Below are 13,208 nucleotides of genomic sequence, written 5' to 3'. Positions count from 1 at the left end.
TCTACTGGCTAACCAGCAGTCTTATGCTGCCATGTACTGTCTACTGGCTAACCAGCAGTCTTATGCTGCCATGTACTGTCTACTGGCTAACCAGCAGTCTTATGCTGCCATGTACTGTCTACTGGCTAACCAGCAGTCTTATGCTGCCATGTACTGTCTACTGGCTAACCAGCAGTCTTATGCTGCCATGTACTGTCTACTGGCTAACCAGCAGTCTTATGCTGCTATGTACTGTCTACTGGCTAACCAGCAGTCTTATGCTGCCATGTACTGTCTACTGGCTAACCAGCAGTCTTATGCTGCCATGTACTGTCTACTGGCTAACCAGCAGTCTTATGCTGCCATGTACTGTCTACTGGCTAACCAGCAGTCTTATGCTGCCATGTACTGTCTACTGGCTAACCAGCAGTCTTATGCTGCCATGTACTGTCTACTGGCTAACCAGCAGTCTTATGCTGCCATGTACTGTCTACTGGCTAACCAGCAGTCTTATGCTGCCATGTACTGTCTACTGGCTAACCAGCAGTCTTATGCTGCCATGTACTGTCTACTGGCTAACCAGCAGTCTTATGCTGCCATGTACTGTCTACTGGCTAACCAGCAGTCTTATGCTGCCATGTACTGTCTACTGGCTAACCAGCAGTCTTATGCTGCCATGTACTGTCTACTGGCTAACCAGCAGTCTTATACTGCCATGTACTGTCTACTGGCTAAACAGCAGTCTTATGCTGCCATGTACTGGCTAAACAGCAGTCTTATACTGCCATGTACTGTCTACTGGCTAACCAGCAGTCTTATACTGCACATTTCACTGGCTAATATCTTTGGAATGTTGTCCACTGATATTGTTTGAGAATGTTGTGTAATATTGTGTGTCTCCAGGTGGAAGAGGAGGCTGTGGATAAGGACAATAAGAACTGCAGTAAAGAAGGTATGTGTAGCAAGGTAAGGCTTTGGCTGGCTCTGTCTCTGGTACAGCAGCAGCGGCCTGTGCGTGTGCGTGTGCGTGTGCGTGTGCGTGTGTGTGTGTGTGTGTGTTCATATTGTGCATTTTTGCCAGCCTGCGCATGTTGTTGTTTCCTGAGCCGTGTGTCTGTTTCAGAATATCTTCCAGCTGTTGAGACACAGAAGGGATGGAGGCACCTAGGAGGAGAGATCATCACCTCATAAATATGCTCTCCTTCATCCGTCCCTCTGGTCTGGTTCGGCCCGGAACTACCACCACTACCTGTCCTCGCACAACTACTACTACACCAACTACAAACCAACAAACTACAACTTCTACATACCAATAACAGCAACTACAGATCAACAACCACCACACACCATCAAACTACAAATGAACAACTTCTGGACTGACTGAAGGAGAAACAATGACGCACACTACAACTTAAGCTGTTATTCACCATGAACCCTTGAATACACCCCAAGCACACAATATAAACACAAGCCAACAGGAAGCTACAGTAGAAACATATAGCAGGTTTGTACAGGTGAATAAGTAACTCTAAAGACTTAGATACATGCCTTCATACATCGCATCACCTCGTTGGTCAAAACTCCATGGAGACCTGTGACTATTGGCTAAGGAGGCTAACATCTTGTGGTGGGATTGGATGAAGGAGATGGTTCTCTGGGACGATATTGGACAAGGGATTTGAAACGTGCAAGGCCATCGGGTGTTTTGTGGCCACTTTGGAGTGCTCTGGAATGGAACACAGTGCAGTGGAAGAAGAGAACAAAAGAGGGATACAGATGATGGAACAGAACCTGTTATAAAAGAGGAAATGGCTGGTGGTGATGGAACAGAACCTGTTCTAAAAGAGGAAATGGCTGGTGGTGATGGAACAGAACCTGTTCTAAAAGAGGAAATGGCTGGTGGTGATGGAACAGAACCTGTTCTAAAAGAGGAAATGGCTGGTGGTGATGGAACAGAACCTTTTCTAAAAGAGGAAATGGCTGGTGGTGATGGAACAGAACCTGTTCTAAAAGAGGAAATGGCTGGTGGTGATGAAACAGAACCTGTTCTAAAAGAGGAAACGGCTGGTGGTGTTGCAACAGAACCTTTTCTAATAGAGGAAACGGCTGGTGGTGATAGAACAGAACCTGTTCTAAAAGAGGAAACGGCTGGTGTTGGAACAGAACCTTTTCTAATAGAGGAAACGGCTGGTGGTGATGGAACAGAACCTGTTCTAAAAGAGGAAACGGCTAGTAATGATGGAACAGAACCTGTTCTAAAAGAGGAAACGGCCTGTAGTGATGGACTGAGGAGACTCATCTGAAAAGTTCACAGGAAGTGTGTGTGTGTGTGTGTGTGTGTGTGTGTGTGTGTGTGTGTGTGTGGACTGATTATGGACAGCTGTGAGAGTCTAGGTTGGAACCCTGGAGGTAGAAACAACCCTTCTCTCTGACTCTGAACTGAACTCCCAGAATGAGTCTCGACAGACAGACGGAGGGAACCGGCCACATGATACAAGAGACTGGACTCATATGAACCACACAGACCGATTGACATATGGATATTATCTCCTGTTTGTAGCCACTATCTCCATTTCAAAGAGATCTACTGAAGAGACTATTACAGACACAGAGAGAGAGACACCATACACTTCCTTTATTTGTGACTATTGGGCCGAGCAGAACCAAGGGTAGCATGTGTGTTTCAGCTGCTGGTTCTGTTTCGGTTTACAGATGCTGAAATTGCCCTGAAGCCATTTTTGAATACACAAACCTTCTCATTAAAACAGACACACACACACAGAATGCTCATCATGTAGGAATTGGATCCCAGGAAAGTATTCTGCCATTTTGACAGATACCTGAACAAGGAACATGTTTACTTCACCTGTGTGTTTTGTGTACCTCCTAAAGATATATAAATATCATTTTTAATGTGGACATTTCAGACATTGGACCGAATAGCACAAAAAGAACCCTGTAAGATGTTGACCACGTTAAGCTCAATATGTATTCATTCTATGCTAAGTTTTCTGTTCTGCTGATGCCTAACTGTGGGTTCATAACACTGAACTCAGAAGTGCATCTCGATTTACATGTTTTGTGTCTTTCTGTTCTTGAGAAAAGGTGTGATGCTTTAGAAACACACTGTGATTGTCAGTCTGTAGGATATGTCTATGGTGTTGGTTTAGGTGAGTCTTTGGTTCAATTGATATATTGGTCCTTGTGTATCTGAAGCTGCAGTACTCAGAACGACCTGCAGGGGTCTCCCTCCCACTGAAAAACACTAGATCAGTTCCTATAGAACAGGGCTGGCCAGTATTCTAACAGAGGGCCCGTGGGTGCAGGCTTTTGCCCCAGCCAAGCAGTAACACACCTGATTCAATATCTGGTGGATGTTATCATTGGATGCTGATGCAACACCACACACATCTTTAAATGCAGTGTTAACCTACATCAGAGTTTCCCAGTGGTGTAGTAGGAGCTACACGGAGGTATACACCCTAAACCCCACAGAGGTTTATACAGTGGTGCAGTAGGTATACGCCCTAAACCCCACAGAGGTTTAAACAGTGGTGTAGTAGGAGCTACACGGAGGTATACGCCCTAAACCCCACAGAGGTTTATACAGTGGTGCAGTAGGTATACGCCCTAAACCCCACAGAGGTTTAAACAGTGGTGTAGTAGGAGCTACATGGAGGTATACACCCTAAACCCCACAGAGGTTTAAACAGTGGTGTAGTAGGAACTACACAGAGGTATACGCTCTAAACCCCACAGAGGTTTAAACAGTGGTGTAGTAGGTATACGCCCTAAACCCCACAGAGGTTTAAACAGTGGTGTAGTAGGAGCTACATGGAGGTATACGCCCTAAACCCCACAGAGGTTTATACAGTGGTGCAGTAGGTATACGCCCTAAACCCCACAGAGGTTTAAACAGTGGTGTAGTAGGAGCTACACGGAGGTATACGCCCTAAACCCCACAGAGGTTTAAACAGTGGTGCAGTAGGAGCTACACTGAGGTATACGCCCTAAACCCCACAGAGGTTTAAACAGTGGTGTAGTAGGAGCTACACGGAGGTATACGCCCTAAACCCCACAGAGGTTTAAACAGTGGTGTAGTAGGAGCTACACTGAGGTATACGCCCTAAACCCCACAGAGGTTTAAACAGTGGTGTAGTAGGAGCTACACGGAGGTATACGCCCTAAACCCCACAGAGGTTTATACAGTGGTGGAGTAGGTATACGCCCTAAACCCCACAGAGGTTTAAACAGTGGTGTAGTAGGAGCTACACGGAGGTATGCGCCCTAAACCCCACAGAGGTTTAAACAGTGGTGTAGTAGGTATACGCCCTAAACCCCACAGAGGTTTAAACAGTGGTGTAGTAGGAGCTACATGGAGGTATACACCCTAAACCCCACAGAGGTTTAAACAGTGGTGTAGTAGGAACTACACAGAGGTATACGCTCTAAACCCCACAGAGGTTTAAACAGTGGTGTAGTAGGTATACGCCTAAACCCCACAGAGGTTTAAACAGTGGTGTAGTAGGAGCTACATGGAGGTATACGCCTAAACCCCACAGAGGTTTATACAGTGGTGCAGTAGGTATACGCCTAAACCCCACAGAGGTTTAAACAGTGGTGTAGTAGGAGCTACACGGAGGTATACGCCCTAAACCCCACAGAGGTTTAAACAGTGGTGCAGTAGGAGCTACACTGAGGTATACGCCCTAAACCCCACAGAGGGGCTAGGGTCAGTTTGTTATATCTGGAGTACTTCTCCTGTCCTATTCGGTGTCCTGTGTGAATCTAAGTGTGCGTTCTCTAATTCTCTCCTTCTCTCTTTCTTTCTCTCTCTCGGAGGACCTGAGCCCTAGGACCATGCCCCAGGACTACCTGACATGATGACTCCTTGCTGTCCCCAGTCCACCTGGCCATGCTGCTGCTCCAGTTTCAACTGGCCTGGGCCCTAGGACCATGTCCCAGGACTACCTGACATGAGGACTCCTTGCTGTCCCGTCCACCTGGCCATGCTCCTGCTCCAGTTTCAACTGTTCTGCCTTACTATTATTCAACCATGCTGGGTCATTTATGAACATTTGAACATCTTGGCCACGTTCTGTTATAATCTCCACCCGGCACAGCCAAAAGAGGACTGGCCACCCCACATATGCTCTCTCTAATTCTCTCTTTCTTTCTCTCTCTCTCGGAGGACCTGAGCCCTAGGACAGTGCCCCAGGACTACCTGACATGATGGCTCCTTGCTGTCCCCATTCCACCTGACTGCTGCTGCTCCAGTTTCAACTGTTCTGCCTTATTATTATTCGACCATGCTGGTCATTTATGAACATTTGAACATCTTGGTCATGTTCTGTTATAATCTCTACCCGGCACAGCCAGAAGAGGACTGGCCACCCCACATAGCCCGGTTCCTCTCTAGGTTTCTTCCTAGGTTTTGGCCTTTCTAGGGAGTTTTTCCTAGCCACCGTGCTTTTACACCTGCATTGTTTGCTGTTTGGGGTTTTAGGCTGGGTTTCTGTACAGCACTTTGAGATATCAGCTGATGTACGAAGGGCTATATAAATAAATTTGATTTGATTTGATTTGATTTGACAGAGGTTTAAACAGTGGTGTAGTAGGAGCTACACGGAGGTATACGCCCTAAACCCCACAGAGGTTTAAACAGTGGTGTAGTAGGAGCTACACTGAGGTATACGCCCTAAACCCCACAGAGGTTTAAACAGTGGTGTAGTAGGAGCTACACGGAGGTATACGCCCTAAACCCCACAGAGGTTTATACAGTGGTGGAGTAGGTATACGCCCTAAACCCCACAGAGGTTTAAACAGTGGTGTAGTAGGAGCTACACGGAGGTATGCGCCCTAAACCCCACAGAGGTTTAAACAGTGGTGTAGTAGGAGCTACACGGAGGTATACACCCTAAACCCCACAGAGGTTTATACAGTGGTGTAGTAGGTATACGCCCTAAACCCCACAGAGGTTTATACAGTGGTGTAGTAGGTATACGCCCTAAACCCCACAGAGGTTTATACAGTGGTGTAGTAGGTATACGCCCTAAACCCCACAGAGGTTTATACAGTGGTGGAGTAGGTATACGCCCTAAACCCCACAGAGGTTTAAACAGTGGTGTAGTAGGAGCTACACGGAGGTATGCGCCCTAAACCCCACAGAGGTTTAAACAGTGGTGTAGTAGGAGCTACACGGAGGTATACACCCTAAACCCCACAGAGGTTTATACAGTGGTGTAGTAGGTATACGCCCTAAACCCCACAGAGGTTTATACAGTGGTGTAGTAGGTATACGCCCTAAACCCCACAGAGGTTTATACAGTGGTGTAGTAGGTATACGCCCTAAACCCCACAGAGGTTTATACAGTGGTGTAGTAGGTATACGCCCTAAACCCCACAGAGGTTTAAACAGTGGTGCAGTAGGAGCTACACGGAGGTCCTTCTGTAGCTCAGTTGGTAGAGCATGGCGCTTGTAACGCCAGGGTAGTGGGTTCGATCCCCGGGACCACCCACACATAGAATGTATGCACACATGACTGTAAGTCGCTTTGGATAAAAGCGTCTGCTAAATGGCATATATTATTATATATTAGGTATACGCTCTAAACCCCACAGAGGTTTAAACAGTGGTGTAGTAGGAGCTACACGGAGGTATACGCTCTAAACCCCACAGAGGTTTATACAGTGGTGTAGTAGGTATACGCCCTAAACCCCACAGAGGTTTAAACAGTGGTGCAGTAGGAGCTACACGGAGGTATACGCTCTAAACCCCACAGAGGTTTAAACAGTGGTGTAGTAGGTATACGCCCTAAACCCCACAGAGGTTTAAACAGTGGTGCAGTAGGAGCTACACGGAGGTATACGCTCTAAACCCCACAGAGGTTTAAACAGTGGTGTAGTAGGAGCTACACGGAGGTATACGCCCTAAACCCCACAGAGGTTTAAACAGTGGTGTAGTAGGTATACGCCCTAAACCCCACAGAGGTTTAAACAGTGGTGTAGTAGGTATACGCCCTAAACCCCACAGAGGTTTAAATAAAGGTTCAGTAAAATAAATATGCACAAAACCGACTTTTGTTCAGTGGACATTGGGTATAGTTACTTCTTAATTCCCACTGATCTGTATCCAAGTAGTGTAGTGGTGGTATAAACGGTATCAAGTATGTGGTACAATAGAGAAAGTAGCCTACACAATCGTAAAGCACGTGTAATATATTCACATGCGCTGCCACGTTTCAGCTGAATATCATAGCAGTAAGAGCCGCAGCTGGTTGTCCCATGGAGCAGCTCACAGCTGGTCGGGTAGGTAGGACTTGCCTAGTTAAATAAAGGAATAATGAATCAAATCAAGAAACGATGGGTAAGCAAACGAGTTCCTGAAACAGTTTGGTCCAAAGTCTTGGTTGAATCTTTGCAGTGCTCAATTCAGTCATCATGTGCTGTTTTGAATGAACATTTCCAAATGCTTTCCCAAGGAAAACGTCCTAATTAAAGCTGCAATATGTAAATTTGGTCGACCCAAGTTCATAGAGGTTGAGAATATACAAAGACTGTATAATTACTTATTGTTTTGTCACAAACTGAAATTAGGCAAACTTAGAATTTTAGCAACCAGGAAATGGCAGAGCTATTTCTGTATAGTGCATCTTTAAATGTTTACTGCAAATTAGGCATACATGATAATTATGATTTGTATCAATCTGGAGGGCATTTCTTTTGAAAACTCTGCAATCACATGTACTCTACTGTAGGCCTACATTGTAGAGTACAGACACTGCGAGCCACATGGTATTTTGCTTAATTATTTTAAAGGGCAACTAGACCCTCCCAAAAATAGTATTTGAGATTTTTCCCAGATCTCAAAAATGGTCTCCTTGTGCGGTATAAGTATTAATGTGGGCTTAACATGCATTTGTTGTTTTTCTATGAAAGATTTTTCTGGCAAAATGGTGTACTCACTTCTCATTTAGTAATTTAACTTATTGACTTATTGTAATGAATTGTAACATTATTTTAAATGAACTGATTTATTAATGCAAAACATTGATGTCTTCTCTCCTTTGGTGTCTCCAACTCTAATCTCAATTACCTAGTTTCCAGTGCACTTATGCCCAAGAATGGAAAGTGTGTGTGGGGGGGCACTTGGCACCAGTCTGTGATTGTGTTTGTCCATCAATTATTTCATTGATAAACACCCTGGTAGATATCAGGTGATGAAGAGATAATAATGTATTGTTCCACTGAAGCCAAATGCAATCTAAGAGAAGTAGGTTTTCTGCTGCACCCAGAATGGACCATTTACACTATTACACCATTTTCTACGCATCTTAAATCAGAATGGACATATTACCACCCCCAGCTTCTCTCTCTCTCTCTCTCTCTCTCTCTCTCCTCTGCCTTTCTCTTTTCCTCTAATGAGAGTGGTAAGACAATTATCTGCTGGACAGAAAGTGTCTCCTTATCGACCCACAGAGAGCCATCTACAACCACTAATCAATCCGTATTGATTAGAGGGGGTGTTGATATCACATACCACTAACTGACTGACACAGAGAGACACTAACTATACCCTCTGTTTTGAAACACAGACTTGAAAAGTTGTCTCTCAACTCTAAACAGAAAAGATTCAGTTGATATGTCTTTGGGTCCTTTAGCCCAGGAGAAATCCAACCTGAACGTCCCTATAACATGGCTAGAACATATTTTCAATGCGACTAAAAATCATTATTTATCTTCATTCATTCATTCTTTTCCCTCTTATCTCATTTTCCAACTGAGCAGACACAATCTGACAGCATTGCACAAAGAGGTGTGTGTTTGGGTGGATGCATCCCTGTGCAAATGTGTGAAGTGCGACAGGACAGAGGACTGCAGTCACATCCTGGCGCTGTGTTACTAGTGGTCCTGTGTGTTTGTGTGAAGTGCGACAGGACAGAGGACTGCAGTCACATCCTGGCGCTGTGTTACTAGTGGTCCTGTGTGTTTGCATGTTCACATCTGCATGGACAGTGCCTTCAGAAAGTGTTCACATTCCTTGACTTTTCCCACATCTTGTTACATTACAGCCTTATTCTAAAATGTATTAAATAGAGATTGTTTTGTCACTGGCCTACTCATTACCCCATTTATCTATTATTTTTCCAAGTAAGTTGACTGAGAACACATTTTTATTTGCAGCAAAGACCTGGGGAATAGTTACAGGGGATGAATGAGCCAATTGTAAACTGGGGATTATTAGGTGACCATGATGGTTTGAGGGTCCGATTGGGAATTTAGCCAGGACACACGGGTTAACACCCCTACTCTTACAATAGGTGCCATGGGATCTTTAATGACCTCAGAGAGTCAGGACACACGGGTTAACACCCCTACTCTTACAATAGGTGCCATGGGATCTTTAATGACCTCAGAGAGTCAGGACACCCGTTTAACGTGCCATCCAAAAGTCAGCACCCTACGCAGGGCAGGGTCCCCAATCACTGCCCTGGGGCATTGGGATATTTTTTTAGACCAGAGGAAAGAGTGCCTCCTACTGGCCCTCCAACACCACTTCCAGCAGCATCTGGTCTCCCATCCAGGAACTGACCAGGACCAACCCTGCTTAGCTTCAGAAGCAAGCCAGCAGTGGTATGCAGGGTGGTATGCTGCTGGCCTGAGTAACATCAAAGAGGAATTATGTTTTTCCACATTTTTAGGAGTAAACATGTTCTTAACAATTCACATAAGTTGCATGGACTCACTCTGTGTGGGATAATAGTGTTTTAACACGGTTTTTGAATAACTACCTCCCCTCTGTACCCCCCACACACAATTATATAAGGTCCTTCGTTCAACCAATGAATTTAAAACACAGATTCAACCACAAAGACCAAAGAGGTTTTCCAATGCCTCATAGAGAAGGGCACCTATTGGTAGAAGGGTACAACTTTAAAAAAGTAGACATTTGTATTTATTGAGGCTCCCCATTAGCTGCCAAAGCAGCAGCTTCTCCTTCCGGGTTCCAGAACATTAAGATAGTTATATACATAAAGAATATGACATTACATTTCATTACACTGTTCACAACATATTAAGTGTGTTCCCTCAGGTCTACTATCACATATCTACAATACAAAATCCATATGTACGTGTGTGTGTTATCATGTGTCTGTGCCTGTATCTTCACAGCCCCCGTTGTTCCATAAGGTGTATTTTAATCTGTTTTTTAAATCTAATCCTACTGCTTGCATCAGTTACCTGATGTGGAATAGAGTTGTAGCCATGGTTCCATGTACTGTAGTACCGTGTGCCTCCCATTGTCTGTTCTGGACTTTGAATATCCCTTTGAGCAGGGTGAAGTTATTAATTACACTTTGGATGGTGTATTAATACACCCAGTCACTACAAAGATACACGCGTCCTTCCTAACTCAGTTGCTGGAGAGGAAGGAAACCAGTCAGGGATTTTACCATGATGACAATAGCAAATTTAAAACAGTTAGAGTTTAATGGCTGTGATAGGAAAAAACTGAGGATGGATAAACAACATTGTAGATACTCCACATACTCCATAAGAATGAAGCCTGTACAGAATTTAAAAAATCAAAAACAAGCTTCCTGTTTGCAACAAGTTGCTTAAGTAATACTGCAAAAATTGATTGTGGAAAAACAATGAACTTTTTGTCCTGAATGTTTGGGGCAAATCCAATAGAACACATTACTGGGGGCGGGTGGTTCAGGAGAAAAACAGAAACTGAATGGAGCTAAGCACAGGAAAAATCCTAGAGGAAAACCTGGTTCAGTCTGTTTTCCACCAGACACTGAGACATGAATTCACCTTTCAGCAGGATAATAACCTAAAACACATGGCCAAATATACTCACAGCTCTTAGAGACTTACCCAGAGAGACTCACAGCTCTTAGAGGCTTACGCAGAGAGACTCACAGCTCTTAGAGACTTACCCAGAGAGACTCACAGCTCTTAGAGACTTACCCAGAGACTCACAGCTCTTAGAGACTTACCCAGAGAGACTCACAGCTCTTAGAGGCTTACCCAGAGAGACTCACATCTCTTAGAGACTTACCCAGAGAGACTCACAGCTCTTAGAGGCTTACCCAGAGAGACTCACAGCTCTTAGAGACTTACCCAGAGAGACTCACAGCTCTTAGAGGTTTACCCAGAGAGACTCACAGCTCTTAGAGACTTACGCAGAGAGACTCACAGCTCTTAGAGACTTACCCAGAGAGACTCACAGCTCTTAGAGGCTTACCCAGAGAGACTCACAGCTCTTAGAGACTTACGGAGAGAGACTCACAGCTCTTAGAGACTTACCCAGAGAGACTCACAGCTCTTAGAGACTTACCCAGAGAGACTCACAGCTCTTAGAGACTTACCCAGAGAGACTCACAGCTCTTAGAGACTTACCCAGAGAGACTCACAGCTCTTAGAGGCTTACCCAGAGAGACTCACAGCTCTTAGAGACTTACGCAGAGAGACTCACAGCTCTTAGAGGCTTACCCAGAGAGACTCACAGCTCTTAGAGACTTACCCAGAGAGACTCACAGCTGTAATCAAAGCCAGAGAGACTCACATCTCTTAGAGACTTACCCAGAGAGACTCACAGCTCTTAGAGACTTACCCAGAGAGACTCACAGCTCTTAGAGGCTTACCCAGAGAGACTCACATCTCTTAGAGACTTACCCAGAGAAACTCACAGCTCTTAGAGACTTACCCAGAGAGACTCACAGCTCTTAGAGACTTACCCAGAGAGACTCACAGCTCTTAGAGACTTACCCAGAGAGACTCACAGCTCTTAGAGACTTACGCAGAGAGACTCACAGCTCTTAGAGACTTACCCAGAGAGACTCACAGCTCTTAGAGGCTTACCCAGAGAGACTCACAGCTCTTAGAGGCTTACGCAGAGAGACTCACAGCTCTTAGAGACTTACCCAGAGAGACTCACAGCTCTTAGAGACTTACCCAGAGACTCACAGCTCTTAGAGACTTACCCAGAGAGACTCACAGCTCTTAGAGGCTTACCCAGAGAGACTCACAGCTCTTAGAGACTTACCCAGAGAGACTCACAGCTCTTAGAGGCTTACCCAGAGAGACTCACAGCTCTTAGAGACTTACGCAGAGAGACTCACAGCTCTTAGAGACTTACCCAGAGAGACTCACAGCTCTTAGAGGCTTACGCAGAGAGACTCACAGCTCTTAGAGACTTACGCAGAGAGACTCACAGCTCTTAGAGACTTACCCAGAGAGACTCACAGCTCTTAGAGGCTTACAGCCAGAGAGACTCACAGCTCTTAGAGACTTACGCAGAGAGACTCACAGCTCTTAGAGACTTACCCAGAGAGACTCACAGCTCTTAGAGGTTTACCCAGAGAGACTCACAGCTCTTAGAGACTTACGCAGAGAGACTCACAGCTCTTAGAGACTTACCCAGAGAGACTCACAGCTCTTAGAGGCTTACCCAGAGAGACTCACAGCTCTTAGAGACTTACGGAGAGAGACTCACAGCTCTTAGAGACTTACCCAGAGAGACTCACAGCTCTTAGAGACTTACCCAGAGAGACTCACAGCTCTTAGAGACTTACCCAGAGAGACTCACAGCTCTTAGAGACTTACCCAGAGAGACTTACAGCTCTTAGAGGCTTACCCAGAGAGACTCACAGCTCTTAGAGACTTACGCAGAGAGACTCACAGCTCTTAGAGGCTTACCCAGAGAGACTCACAGCTCTTAGAGACTTACCCAGAGAGACTCACAGCTGTAATCAAAGCCAGAGAGACTCACATCTCTTAGAGACTTACCCAGAGAGACTCACAGCTCTTAGAGACTTACCCAGAGAGACTCACAGCTCTTAGAGGCTTACCCAGAGAGACTCACATCTCTTAGAGACTTACCCAGAGAGACTCACAGCTCTTAGAGACTTACCCAGAGAGACTCACAGCTCTTAGAGGCTTACCCAGAGAGACTCACAGCTCTTAGAGACTTACGCAGAGAGACTCACAGCTCTTAGAGACTTACCCAGAGAGACTCACAGCTCTTAGAGGCTTACCCAGAGAGACTCACAGCTCTTAGAGACTTACGCAGAGAGACTCACAGCTCTTAGAGACTTACCCAGAGAGACTCACAGCTCTTAGAGACTTACCCAGAGAGACTCACAGCTCTTAGAGGCTTACCCAGAGAGACTCACAGCTCTTAGAGACTTACGCAGAGAGACTCACAGCTCTTAGAGGCT

General features: G+C 45.3%; 1 protein-coding gene across 48 annotated transcripts in view; it reads left to right on the top strand.

Annotated features, from left to right (window-relative positions):
• LOC127915319 (sorting nexin-27-like) overlaps positions 1-8,028 on the top strand; it is a 39,658-nt gene extending 31,630 nt beyond the window's left edge. The window contains exons 12-16 of one of the 48 annotated variants that reach the window (XM_052495251.1): positions 883-931; positions 1,103-3,843; positions 3,889-3,946; positions 4,588-4,645; positions 5,577-8,028. In XM_052495251.1, coding sequence (XP_052351211.1) covers positions 883-931; positions 1,103-1,170 — 117 coding nt within the window. In that variant the 3' untranslated portion in view covers positions 1,171-3,843; positions 3,889-3,946; positions 4,588-4,645; positions 5,577-8,028. Of the gene's footprint in view, positions 1-882; positions 932-1,102; positions 4,464-4,587; positions 4,680-5,576 lie in introns of all 48 variants that reach the window. The other 47 variants (XM_052495280.1, XM_052495271.1, XM_052495267.1 and 44 more) reach the window with 47 other exon arrangements.
• Positions 8,029-13,208: the final 5,180 nt, after the last annotated feature.

The sequence above is a fragment of the Oncorhynchus keta genome, chromosome 34 (genome assembly GCF_023373465.1).
Source record: "Oncorhynchus keta strain PuntledgeMale-10-30-2019 chromosome 34, Oket_V2, whole genome shotgun sequence".
Lineage (NCBI taxonomy): Eukaryota > Metazoa > Chordata > Actinopteri > Salmoniformes > Salmonidae > Oncorhynchus > Oncorhynchus keta.
Note: the sequence above shows the minus strand (reverse complement) of the source record. Positions and strands in the feature narration are given on the sequence as shown.